The following is a 14,034-nucleotide window of genomic DNA, read 5'->3' on the forward strand; positions in this document are numbered from 1 at the left end:
CATGCTGCTCTGCATGCTGGAAGAGGTTCCCCACCTTGGCTTATGGATGGGTTTCAAACACCTTGTTGAGTTTTCTAGCAGGGGTCACAGGAGCCTGTGGGGAGGTGGGCTGAAAGATGGGGTGATCTTGCCCCCATCGGTACTTGAGATCTGGGTGATGGGTTGTCTGCAGGGGATAGAGAGGATGCAGATGTAAAGGCACGGAGAAACCATCTGCAAGGTTGAAGTCTCTGGAGTTCTGTAACCCTTCCCTCTGCCTTTTAGGGCATCTTTTGTGGCTTCTCTCAGTCATGGTGGCTTCCAACCCATATAATCATCTGCCACATCTGCAGACAATCTCTGTCTCATTGGCTGCAGATCAGCAAAGGTCAGAGAGAAGGAAGAAGTTAGGGAGAGAAGCAGCTGGAAAGTGTTTTTCCATCTCCCTGAGCATTGTCAACCCTCTCCATCCACAGGAGCAACCCCATTGCTGAGAACTTGAGGGAAGCAAGATGAAGGGTGATGGGACAAAAGCTGAACTGAGCACAAGAAAAGCAAAACCCTGGAGCCAGGACAGAGCGAGATCAGTCCTGGCTCCTCATCTTCATCACAGAGTGGTTCTCAAAGTTATATTTGGTTTTTTGCAGATGTTGCAGATTAGTCAGGGCGTGCATGTGGTTTCTGCTCACGTCCTTGGGAAGTGTGAGCCTTGGCCAGTGTTGCTTGTGGTCTGCTCCAAGGGGAAAAGCAATGAAATGAGGGAAACATCATCAGGGATCGTGTCCATGCCACATCTGGACAGTTTGTTTGATCCATTCCCTGGAGCAAAGCCTGGAGTTACCCCCATGTGATGGGTTGGAGGCATCACTTCACCCCTTCTTCATCAGCTGTGAGTTGTCAAGGTGCTTTTTAATGCCATAGTGTTTTGTTTGGTGAGAGATCATCCAGCTTGGTAGCTTCTAGGAGACCCTCACTAGCTCCTTCCCTGCAGGATGTGAATTGGAGGTAGGTGCAGGATAGCTCTGGGTCAAAACGGTGCTTGTTTCATAGAATCATAGAATCCCAGACTGGTTTGGATTGGAAGGGACCTTAAAGATCATCCAGTTCCAACCCCCCTGCCAGCAGCAGGGACACCTTCCACTAGACCAGGTTGCTCAAAGCCTCATCCAGCCTGGCCACAAACACTTCCAGGGAGGGGGCATCTACAACTTCCTTGGGCAACCTGTTCCAGTGCCTCCACCATTTGCAAGAAAGGACCTTCCCACGCTGTCCCACAACATGGTGGTACCAGGTTAGAGCTGAACCATTTAGCTAAAAAGGCTGGTGTTGCTCATTTCCACCTAAAATCTTGGTGAGTTTTGGGTTCAGGGCACATACTCCTTCAAAGCACACCTTTACTCAAAGCTTTTCCTACGTGGTAGCTCCTGATCTATGAGCTCCTGCACTGGATTCATCTTGTAACCCCATTTCCGTGGACTCTGTGTAACAGGGTACAGCAGTGAGATCAAACCGGCTTGTTTTACGGGAAGGGAGACAAATGCATTTTAATTTGATTCCTGGCTGATGAGTTGGCTGAGTGATCATGTGTCGGCTGGGTCGTGGGCTGTCTCCAGTGCACAAAAGGACCCTTGTCCCTCTTGTCACAGACAGTGCCAGACTCTGTGTGTCTACAGGAACTCTTTAGAGTCTGATTTAGCAGCTAGAACAAGTCCAGAGGAGGCCACCAGGATGATGCGAGGGCTGGAGCAGCTCTGCTGTGAGGACAGGCTGAGAGAGTTGGGGCTGTTGAGCCTGGAGAAGAGAAGGCTCCAGGGAGACCTTCTAGTGGCCTCCCAGTACCTGAAGGGGCTCCAGGAAGGCTGGGGAAGGACTTTTCCTAAGGGCAGTTAATGACAAAACAAGGGGAAATGGGTTTAAGCTGAAAGAGGGGAGGTTTAGATGAGATATTAGGAAGAAGTTCTTCACTGTGAGGGTGGTCAGACACTGGAACAGGTTGCCCAAGGAAGTTGTAGATGCCCCCTCCCTGGAAGTGTTTGTGGCCAGGTTGGATGAGGCTTTGAGCAACCTGGTCTAGTGGAAGGTGTCCCTGCTGCTGGCAGGGGGGTTGGAACTGGATGATCTTTGAGGTCCCTTCCAACCCAAACCATTCTATGATTCTATGATTCTATGATTTGGGGTTTTTTTCATCTCAACTGATCATTCTCATGAATAAACCAGCTTTGCACAAACACGGGCAAACTTTCTGGTGGTGGTGATGCTGGAGGAGCAGGTCTCAAAGCCCAGAAGCAGGAGCAGAGAGATGGCCACCATCAGCTCAACACTAAACCCATTGAAAACCTGTTATCATCATCAACAACAACCAACTCAGGCAAAGTCCCTGTGGTGGAGAACACGCTGCTATCACCACAACATCTGGAGGCCCCTGTAATCAAACTTTAGTTTGATTACAGGGGCCTCCAGATGTTGTGGTGATGTTTGTTCTACCAGAAGAAGCTGAGGACCTCTGAAATCAGGGTCCTGCCAGTCACTTGCATTGCTCACTGAAGAGCCTGGTTTCCTTTTCTTGCCCTTTCTGCCTGGGGTTTAGTAGGATCCACCTTTCACAGTGCTCAGCTGAGTCATGTCTCAGGGATGGTTAAGCACAGAATGGAGCATCTTTCCTTTTATGTAGCGTAGGAGACCACATTTCTTCATGCAGGTGGTGGGAAGGGTGGATTGAGACATTGAACTGGACTGCAGGAGGTCTGAGTTGGACTCCTAGATGTAGCCTGGGGTTCGTTGGTGACTTTAAAGCAGCTCAGTTCCTCCTCTTGTGCTTCAGATGCAAAATGAGGATAAATAAAACTCCCTTTATCTGCTTGACCCTAAGTCCTTCATGATAGGGATGACCTTGTTTGTGTCAACACCCAACGCAATGAGGCCGTGGTCTTTGTGGGTATGTGATGTGCTGGCAGGAGGCATGCACTGCCACCCCTTGAGTCATTGTCACCTGCACTGAGATGTCACTGCCTACCAGACAGCGAGCTGGGCTTGCAGGTAGCAGCCAAACATTGATGGCAACCTTGACGAGAGGAGAAGGGAAGGGTCTAGTGATAGTATATAGTCATAGTGACAGCATGGACCACGCAACCACAGCATTGTGGCACCAGGGTTCTCTCATCTAACCCACCTCTTCCAGGGACTCCTTACCTCCATGTTCTTACAGCCTCTTTGTTTTCCCCCCAGGGTGATGGAGAACTTAACAACTCCTCCAGCCTGGACCAGTGTCATCAACAGCTCCTTGGACCCAGGTGGCACAGGAGACAACAACTACAAGTGCATATTTGATGAGGACTTCAAGTATGTCCTTCTACCCGTCTCCTACGGCATCGTGTGCGTGGTGGGGCTCTTTCTCAACCTGCTGGCCCTCTATGCTTTCATCTTCAGGATCAAGACTTGGAATGCTTCCACCACATACATGTTCAACTTGGCCGTGTCCGACACGCTCTACGTGGTCTCCTTGCCCCTCCTGGTGTATTATTATGCCGTGGGGGACAACTGGCCCTTCAGCGTGGGCTTGTGTAAGATAGTCCGCTTCTTGTTTTACACCAACCTCTACTGCAGCATCCTCTTCCTCCTCTGCATCAGCATCCATCGATTCCTGGGCATCTGCTTCCCACTGAAGTCACTGCAGTGGGGACACGTTCGTTATGCCCGGAGGGTGTCAGTCATCGTGTGGGTGGTGACTGTCGTGTGCCAATCACCCGTGCTCTTCTTTGTCACCACCAGTGTGAAGCGTGACACCATCACCTGCCACGACACATCTAGCAAGGATCTCTTTGGCCAGTTTGTCATTTACAGTTCAGTGATGCTGGTGCTGCTCTTCTGCATCCCTTTCCTCATCATCATCATCTGCTATTGTCTAATGGCCCGGAGGTTGCTACAGCCCACACGGGGCATCTCCCGGTTGTCCCGATCCAAAAAGAAGTCAGTCAAGATGATAATCATAGTCTTGGTGGTCTTCATCGTTTGTTTTCTTCCTTTCCATGTCACTCGTACCTTGTATTACTCCTTCCGGAGCTGGGACTTGAGTTGTCAGACCCTCAATGCTATCAATTTAGCTTATAAGGTGACTCGTCCCCTAGCAAGCACCAACAGTTGCTTGGATCCCATTTTGTACTTCTTAGCAGGACAACGATTTATGAAGTTTGCGGGCCACAAAATGCCAGGGAAGCCTCCAAATGAAGTGGCACTGGGCATCACACCCAACAGTCACCTGGAAACCAGCACCAACTCAGACACCTTATCCAAGGATGTGAAATCCTAGCTCTGCTCCAGCGTCCCCATCACCATCTCCACCACAAAAGGGTTTATCCCTGGTGTGAAAGGAGGTCAGGATGCTCCAAGACCCAAGGTTTTTGGTGTTTGCAGTGCCTTGGCTTGCACTCACTTCAGCATGGTCCGTGTTGAACACCCTCCCTCTGCTTGTTGCTGCTTCAAATGTATTTTTTCAGGATGAAACCGCTGTGGTTATACCCACAAATCTCATATCTCTGCTTCTTCATCCAAACCTGCTTCTCTATTCAACACTGAATGGCATCTCTCCACCAGTGAGGCTGGGTGACCTCTATCATGATGACCAAAAATCACACCCTGAATGTCTTTAGATCATTTTCTAAAGCAGAAACGTTGTGTGCAAAAGGTCCTCCTAAAGAAATCCATCTGCAAAGCTTTCACCACATTCCCTGGCACCGAGGTAAGTAGCAAGAGCTTCTCTGTGCCTTGGCAAGGGAGGAAAGGCTTTTGGTCGATGAGAAGAGTCAGCTGCGGTTCTGCTAAAGAGGTCGATGAAAAGGTCAAGCACAAATAACACCCACAGCGGAAAAAGGTGCATCTCCCACAGCTTTGCATCCCTGAATAAATGTTCTCCCAGCTTCAAACTCCGGCATCTGCTGGCAGAGCCGGGAAGGGACTCCTAGTTCCTATCCAAGGGCTGGCTTCCCATTCAAAAGAGTGCTGGTGGACCTTCCATCCCACTGGAGTAGACTGGTATTATCAAGCAAGTCCCCAGTGAGGTCGACATCTTCCAAAAGACCCATTAGTGCTTCCCAACAGCAACGTTCACCCTTGAAAAGCTTTTAGGAACCCCGTAGCTTGCTTTCAACTGCTGACTTGAATAATCATCTCCAGCTCATTAAAATTTAGGATGAGCTCTTCATGTCTTGTTTTTAACGTCCTTACTAGTGACTCATGTTTCCAGCAAAGAAGCAAAGAGTGTTGCTCATCCCCTTGGCTGAGTGCTGCCACATCCTCATTGCTACTCAGAGGTGACAACCCTTTGGGACCTTGAACAGCTTTGCTGTCACCCAAACTGCTGCCCAGATGTTGCTGTGTATGCCTCATAATTCCAGTAATCCCTGGGCTCCACTGAAGCCAGTCAGCATATCCCTTCTGGACAGTGTGGACCTCCCCAGGGAAATATGGCAGCGGTTAAACCCTGGGTTTAGGAGCTGTACCAGTAATCATGGTGCTAAGCTTAACCCCAGTCCTGTCTGCCTTGCATCCCCCATCAACCAGGACAATTCAAAGTCAACTGGAGAAAATATCCACAAAACACTTCACCAGAAGGTCCACTTGGTCTTTATCTCTCTTAATTGTTGGGTTAGAGAGCCAAGAGCCCAGGTCCATGGTTTTCTGACCCAGCTTTGCCACGAGGATGCTGATTCCTCACTCCAAAAATGAAAATTGCTCGTGCTGCAGCACTGGACGAGTCATGTTCTGTAAAAACAGCCCTGGCTCTATTTTAGGATTCAGCAAACACATCTGATCCTGGTTTAGACCAGTTCCTCAGACCTCTTCTTAGTTTCTTCTATCCCTCCTTCTTATGAAGTGGCTTGATGGAGATAAAGACACACCACAAAGTAACGGGCCAAGTTCAGCCAAGGTCTATTGGGACCATTCAGGGTCAACTGGGAGGTTCTTGTGGTCCCAGCTCAGTGGAACCATGATCCCATGGAGGGTTCTTGTCCCAACCAACAATGTCACAACCACAGGAGGCAAAGGAAGGGACTGTTTCAGGTCTGAGCACCATCGGCAGAGAAAAATAGGACATTTGTAAGGTGGTTCATCTCAAACTCGAGTGAACTTTTAGGACAGAGTTGGATTAAGATAGGACTTGAGTCATGGCATCACCTTTTTTCCCTTGTGCCTGTGAAGGGAGTTTAGCTTTATGGGGGTGGGTCACATCATAGTCACCAGGGCGAGACAAATAATTGGGAGAAATTAATTCAACCGAAGCGCTGAACTGGTACAAATGTCACTTCAGGCCAAGTCTGGCCTGATCTCCTGCACTTGCCAAAAAAAAAAGCAGCATGAACACCCAAGTTACGTGCTCTGAATAATTCAACCAAAAAATGTGCTCAAAGTTCACTCCTGAGATCCTACTTGGTGATCCTACTCGGTGATCCTACTTGGTGATCCTACTCAGTGATCCCACCTTTCTCTGAGCTGGCAACCTCCACCTTGGGCAACATCATCAATCCCATCAAGGGTGTCCCTCTGTCATCCTGGTTTCAATGTGCAGATGGAGAGCGGTTGGGGAGGTACCAACTGGAAATTTATATCTTGATTTTGTTTGTTTGTTTGTTTGTTTGTAAAAGCACTAACTTATACTAAAAAAAAGGAGGAAAATAAGTGGGTTTTGTGACAACAACTGTACATTTTTATTTTTGTAACGTACGGACACCTCAGATTTCTTAGAGTAAATAAATTTATTTCTACTACGAGCACTCTTCTGCCATCTTCTCCGATGTGTACTGGGGATAGGAGCTGGGTTGATGAGTGTCACAGACATATTGACAGGCTGAAAGAGTTGGGGCTGTTCAGCCTGGAGAAGAGAAGGCTCCGGGGAGACCTTCTAGTGGCCTCCCAGTACCTGAAGGGGCTCCAGGAAGGCTGGGGAAGGACTTTTCATAAGGGCAGTTAATGACAGAACAAGGGGAAATGGGTTTAAGCTGAAAGAGGGGAGGTTTAGATGAGATATTAGGAAGAAGTTCTTCACTGTGAGGGTGGTCAGACACTGGAACAGGTTGCACAGAGAAGCTGTGGCTGCTCCTCCCTGGAAGTGTTTGTGGCCAGGTTGGATGAGGCTTTGAGCAACGTGGTCTAGTGGAAGGTGTCCCTGCTGCTGGCAGGGGGGTTGGAACTGGATGAGCTTTAAGGTCCTTCCCAATCCAAACCATTCTATGATTCTATGATTTCAAGCTCCAGATAACACCTGTCCACACATGGGCTTCACAATAGATATCTCCAGCATCTAAACTCCTCTAGGAGTACATGGTCACCCCAAGAGACAGGTTTTCTCATTCTTAGGCAAGGTGAGATGGAGCTGAGATGGAGAGGGGTGCTGGAGCATCTCCAAACCCAGCAGCTCATTGTGGAGGGTTTCATTTTATCTGGCTGCTGTTTCCCCTTTTCCAGAAAGCCCAGTAATACCAGTGCTTGTCCCACATCCTTGCTTCTCACAGACAGGAAGACCTGGAGGAGCAACTCAACTGTCTGAAGTGAAAATTTTCTGTGGAGACAGGTTGGAATATCCTAGTACACCTCAGGACAGCTCCTTATAGCTGGTCAAAGTGAACCTCTGGTCATAGAATCCCAGACTGGTTTGGGTTGGAAGGGACCTTAAAGATCATCCAGTTCCAACCCCCCTGCCAGCAGCAGGGACACCTTCCACTAGACCACGTTGCTCAAAGCCTCATCCAGCCTGGCCACAAACACTTCCAGGGAGGAGCAGCCACAACTTCTCTCGACAACCTGGGACACTGGCTCACCACCCTCACACCAAACAATTTCTTCCTCACATCTCAGCTCCATCTCCCCTCTGACACTTTCAAGCCATCACCCCTTGTTCTCTCACTCCCTGCCCTTGGACAAAGTCCCTCCCCAGCCTTCCTGGAGCCCCTTCAGGTACTGGGAGGCCACTAGAAGGTCTCCCCAGAGCCTTCTCCAGGCTGAACAGCCCCAACTCTCTCAGCCTGTCCTCACAGCAGAGCTGCTCCAGCCCTGGCATCATCCTGGTGGCCTCCTCTGCACTGGCTCCAGTAGCTCCATGTCTTGATAGCTGATCTTTTTGTTGTATCTCCATGGATTTGGTGAGTAGCTTCTCCTAGGCCGTTCCTGTTGAAGACTAGAAGAAGTTGCTAGATAAAGTAATGACTGAATGAATCTCTAAGTAATTAATTTCCCATCCCATAGACCATGTTTTTTCTGCTTCACCCAGCAATTCACGAAGCCACCAAACCAAGAGGTTTTACTCCATGTGTTGGAGTGAAACCTCATGTTCTCAAAAGCTTCTGACCTTCCTCTATGAACACCTGGAGAAGAAGATTTCCTAAATTTAACCACAGTCCCTATGAAAAGTACATATTTTATTTTCCATTGCAATTTATCTGCTGCTTGTTCCCCAGCCTGGCTTTTGCTGTGCCTTTCTCTGCCAACATCATGAGTCTTTGAGGACACATTCATCTCATGTGATGAATTTATTACCAACTGTGGTCAAGTTACCTTGAAATCTGCTTGGCAATAATCTGAGCAGCTCAAATTCCTTTGCTCTCATCCTGGAGGATGATTTCTCCAGCCTTCAAATTAGTTTTGTGCCTTTTTGCTGCACCTGATCTCCCATGAATATCTTTAAGATGCAGACATGGTAAATTCCCACTGCCCTGTAGTGTGGGATGGAGAAGCACTTCATGGTCCTTTACACCATGGGAGAAAGCTCCACTTTGCTTTCTAACTTCTAGTTGCTAAAACATGAAGATCCAAAAGCATAAAGCCAAAGAAATTGCTCCAAACTCCAAAATTGCTAAATTAATCATCTCAAAACACACTCTCTGAAAACTCCTTCTTGATTTTCAGCCCAGGTTTTGGAGTCCCACCATGGAGTGAAAGCCATGTGGATGAAGAGCTCCCATGTGAATAGCTCATGGGTTTTACAGCATCACACCCAAGTTTTTTCCTGCAGTGACTTCTGTGTAGCTCATGTGAGTCACTCAAACCCAAGAATGAGAATTAAACAAGAATAATATCCATTGACGGGGAACGCGGAGGTCATGCACTTACTTCAAAGAAACCATTTAAAAAACCCCAAAAACCACTTTTTCTAAATATCTCTTAGTGTTGAGAGAGCAGGAAGAGAAAGTTCAGAGTGCTGAGAGTTTCCTGGCAAGCAAACAAATCTGCCACGTGGACTGGAAGGATGCACACTTCTGCTGGACCTTCCCAGGATCTGCTTACAGGGCTTTTCCTTCCCAATCATGTCTCTCTAGGAAGCAGATCCTTACTCTGGCAGAGGCAGCCAGCCATGTTGGCACTGTAAATCACTTGGTATGTCCACTTCTTTTTTGAGTAGTGAGTCCTGGCTTGATTTTTCTTCTGATTTGCCTCCTTGGGGTTTATAGAATCATAGAATTGTGGAATGGTTTGGGTTGGAAGGGACCTTAAAGCTCAACCAGTTCCAACCCCCCTGCCAGCAGCAGGGACACCTTCCACTAGACCAGGTTGCTCAAAGCCTCATCCAGCCTGGCCACAAACACTTCCAGGGAGGAGCAGCCACAGCTTCTCTGGACAACCTGGGACACTGGCTCACCACCCTCACACCAAACAATTTCTTCCTCACATCTCAACTCCATCTCCCCTCTGACGCTTTCAAGCCATCACCCCTTGTTCTCTCACTCCCTGCCCTTGGACAAAGTCCCTCCCCAGCCTTCCTGGAGCCCCTTCAGGTACTGGGAGGCCACTAGAAGGTCTCCCCGGAGCCTTCTCTTCTCCAAGCTAAACAAGCCCAGCTCCCTCAACCTTTCATGTCACAACCAGGTTTCCAGTCCCCCCTCCCTAAATCCTGGGAAAGCCCTGAAATGCCCTCAAACCACCAAGCTGCCACCCTTGAACTTGGAAATAAAGGGATGGGGGTTTTCCAGCTGAGATCCCAGCTGGTGGGATGACCAGTGGGAGACCTTGGAAGATGGTGGAAGATGGGAGACTGTGGTCCCCATGGTGCAGGCAGCATCCTGCACTGATTTTTGATGAGGTATCCATTTAGATGAGTAGGCTGGACCTTGCTGCAGTAGAGTCCTCTGATGATGCTAAGGGGATGTGGCAGCAAGAGGTCCCCACATCCACCCCAGGGGAAAATGGGGTCCCCCATGGCAGTGCTTATGATGCCCTAGAAACATCCTGGGACCACACCAAGAGATGGGAGCAGAGTCCCAGACTAGCGGTGGCAGCATCAGAGTGCCAACAGTGGGTCTCTGTCCTCATGCTGGGATGTCCACCTAGACACACATGGCCACTGAAGTCAAGGTCCTGGGTTTTATCCATGAGACTCTCCAGGGGATGGAGATGTTGATATTCCCTCTGAAGTTCCCCTTGTGTGAGAAGAGCTACAGCATGTGAGACAGCCAGGAAATCGAAATCAGCCTCTCCTCCCCTGACCTTTGGTTTTAAGGGGAAGGAAAGAGCCTGGTCACCATCTGCCTTTAATCCAGCTGCCCACCAACTGCTCCATCTCCATCCCTACACACCACATGGAGGCTTGATGCTTGTTTGACATGCTTTCATCCTTTTTCTCATCAAAACTGGGGCAAACAGGTTGGAAACCTACTGGCCACCATCAGGAAAGGAGCCCAAGTGCATGGTGGAGGTTGTTTGGTGGAGGTCGTTTGGTGGAGGCCATTTGGGGCCTTCGTTGGGAAGGACCTTAGTATGGGTTCTTCACGATGGGGCTTTACCAGAATCTCCACATTTGGAAACAGGTTTATTCTGGAAGGATGTCACTAATGAGCCATTCACTTGGGTTGTGAACCTTCCTCCACAACCTCATCCATGGTTGGACTGCTGGACCAGTTTGAGCACAATGCCATTAGTGAAGCTGTGAGTCCAGCACTGGGATGTAGGATGAAAGCCAAGCCCTAGCAGGTGCTTGCAAACCTTCTCCACCAGGACACAAGAGGATGCCATGCTTTTCTTAAGACCTTTCTTAGGTGAAGCAGCTCTACCACCCCCCACCCACGTGTAGTTATTCTACTCCTTCTTCATGGCTGAGTGTGTTTTGCAGCCTGGCAGGAGGACAAGATGCCATCTGGGTGCCAACTCAGCCTGTTTGCCAAGAGGGTGTGGGTGCAATGCCCTGGCACAGCAGCTGTTCCTCATGGCCTGTTGAACAAGTCCATGAGCAAATGGGCCTGAGCACCTTGAGATGGGATTGCAAAGCAGGTCATTAACTCCTGGGGGCTGGCCAGCTCTTCAGTATGGTCCCATCACTGCACTCTGCAATTTGCAGGGCCGAGGAGAAAGGCTGAAAGGAGGGGAAGGTGCTCAGGAGATGACCATGTTTGGTTAGCAGAGATTCTGGTCCTCCTTGGGCAAAGGTTTCTACGACCTCAGCCTTCAAGCTAGGAGAAATGGACATTGCTGTGGCTTTCAGGGAGCAGTTGGACACCTCAGAGTGTGCTACATGTCCTTGTCCCCTTGTGTAGGACCCATGATCATGAGGAGAGGATGCATTTCTTATGGTCCAGGACCCCAGGGGTACGTACTCCACCTGAGTGGACCTCCAAGTATCAGTGGAGGGCACAGGACACCAGCTGCCCCTCTGCCAGCCCTATGGGAAACCAAGGGACCTGCTCTGGCAGAGCCATGTGGGTTGGTGGAACCTCTGTTGGGGTAGCTGCCTGGAGCCCATCAAGATGGGATCAGTCAAGATCTAGGAAAGGGATCCATGGAGGTCTTTAGTCCAATACCCTACTCAGAACTGGGCTGGCTCCAAAATTAGAGCAACTTGGACATGACTCAACACACCTCAGAGCTGCATCTCAAGGGAGTCCATGGGTGCATGACCCAGAAATGCCTTTTCCTCTCCACTGGCCATCAAGGAAGCCTAACTGACCAGGTGGGAGTTGTTAAATGACACAAATTGCCCCTAAAGAGCCTCTGCAGCAACACTGGGGTCCTGTGCTCAGCAGGATGCCCATACTCTGGTGTCCCTCAACCCTCCAGCATCCTCCTGCCATTTGCTGAGACTTAAAAATAACCCAATGGGGGCAGCGGGTGGGTGGGCATCCTTGTCACCACATCATCACTAACGTCAGCCTCTCCAAACCCATCTGCATGCACATGTTGGCTGTGAGCCTGGCCCAGCATTCTGTGGCTGCGTGAAGGCACCAAAAAACCACGGAGGTTTGCCAAGGAAATATTAAAAGCCCTGGAGCAGCCTCCTTGTTGATGCCTCTTCATCTGCTCTTCGTTAGGCAAATGAGCTGTGGGCTCCTGGCTGGGTGGTCTGGGCTTGGGGACCACTCTGTGGTCGGCTCCTGGGGTGATGTGTCAGGGTGGGAAGTAACAACAGTGCTGGAGTGGGGGGAATTTGGGGGGTTGTGGGGCTGAGTGGAGCAGCATCCATACGGATGATGCCTCCAGCCAGGGTTGTGGGCAGTGGCGAGCGAGTCCCATGGCTCCAGTTCCAGCTGGTGATTAACACCCCACTGACCTGAGCTTCATCCAGATTTTCTGGGATCATTTCCTAGAAATTCATCATGCCTTCCCAGATGTTACAACCCAACTCTGCATTTCAGCAGCTGACTGGCAACGTGGGGATCTTCTCTCTGCAGCACAAAGCCTGAAGGAAGAGCAGAACCTTTTGTAGCATCAAAATCCCCCTCATCTCCAAAATATTTCCTGGGTTTTGTCCCAATTAGCAAAGGACTCCCGAGTTATGGTAATTCCTCAAGCATCTCCAGAAGGCAACTGGGTTGAAAGAGGGACAGAGATCTTCTGGAGAGAGTCCAGCAGAGGCCACAGAGATGATGAGGGGCTGGAGCATCTCCCGTGTGAGGAGAGGCTGAGAGAGCTGGGACTGTTCAGCCTGGAGAAGAGCAGCCTGAGAGGGGATCTGATCAATGTCTATAAAGACCTGAAATGTGGGGGCCAAATGGATGGGGCCGGGCTCTTCTGGGTGGTGCCCAGTGACAGGACAAGGGGCAATGGGCACAAACTGGGACACCAGAAGTTCCAGACAAACATGAGGAAAAACTTCTTTGCTGTGAGGGTGCCGGAGCCCTGGGACAGGCTGCCCAGAGAGGGTGTGGAGTCTCCATCTCTGGAGATGTTCCAAACCCACCTGGACACTTTCCTGTGCAACCTGGTGTAGAGAACCTGCTTTGGCAGGTGGGTTGGACTGGATGATCTCCTGAGGTCCCTTCCAACCCCCAAAACTCTGTGATTCTGTGAAATGTGATGTAAATATTAATTCGTAGCAGTTGTTCTTCCTCCTGGTTGCCCGTAGATGGAGGAAGAGAGCTTCACCCCTTTGGGTTCCCTCCTCCAGCTCCCTGGTTGATGAGAGTGCCGTGCTGCTTTGGGGCTCTCCTCCTCCCTGCTTTGGTCCATCAGATGCCTGGTTTGGACAGTTTCATGCATGTCCTGGGAAAGACGTTGGCCATGACCTGCACAAGACCCTGCTACCCATTTAATCCACAAAGAATAGATGGTCCCTCCAGGAGCCCACATACCCTCTTGAGAAACTGACTGCATGAAACATGGACCTGGAGTAAGCAATGATGGTGGGATAAACAAACATGGCTCCTCCTCACTACAACTGTGCTGGTCCATGAGACAGTCCAGGGCCCATCTTCTGGGTACATATCCTACAGGGTTACTCCCTCATCACCCCAACCCAGGTGGCCACCTCTAATCCACTGATGTGCATTGCAGAAAGGAGTTGCTTTGGAGGAACCCAGGTCCAAACCATGCCAGTGATGGTGCCATGATTAATCTGGACATTTGCAGCCCAGAAGCATGGATCTGGCCAGTGATGTCCAAGGAGGATGAGTCATACCAGGTGAGCACCACAGAGAACTGGGGTTTGATGGAGAGAAAGATTTCCCCCAAAGAGTTGTGCTGCTGCTCGAAGATTGATGTTAGTTGAGGATGGAGATCATTTGGGGGAGATAATTGAACTCCCAGAATCTCAGAATCCCAGACTGGTGGGGGTTGGAAGGGACCTCAGGAGATCATCCAGTC

At 49.8% G+C, this 14,034-nt stretch overlaps 1 protein-coding gene across 1 annotated transcript; it reads left to right on the forward strand.

The window, feature by feature from the left end:
- The first annotated feature begins 3,205 nt into the window (after positions 1-3,205).
- Positions 3,206-4,285, forward strand: LOC104524505 (P2Y purinoceptor 2-like). The gene has a single exon (XM_010167409.2). It carries the CDS (start codon positions 3,209-3,211, stop codon positions 4,283-4,285), a length of 1,077 nt encoding a protein of 358 aa, XP_010165711.1. The 5' UTR covers positions 3,206-3,208.
- The last annotated feature ends 9,749 nt before the right edge of the window (positions 4,286-14,034 follow it).

Source organism: Antrostomus carolinensis, unplaced genomic scaffold (genome assembly GCF_000700745.2).
Source record: "Antrostomus carolinensis isolate BGI_N321 unplaced genomic scaffold, ASM70074v2 scaffold32494, whole genome shotgun sequence".
NCBI lineage: Eukaryota > Metazoa > Chordata > Aves > Caprimulgiformes > Caprimulgidae > Antrostomus > Antrostomus carolinensis.

What these genes read in the sequence shown, in the direction of transcription:
- LOC104524505 (XM_010167409.2), top strand. Translation starts at nt 3,209, where the DNA reads ATGGAGAACTTAACAACTCCTCCAGCCTGGACCAGTGTCATCAACAGC.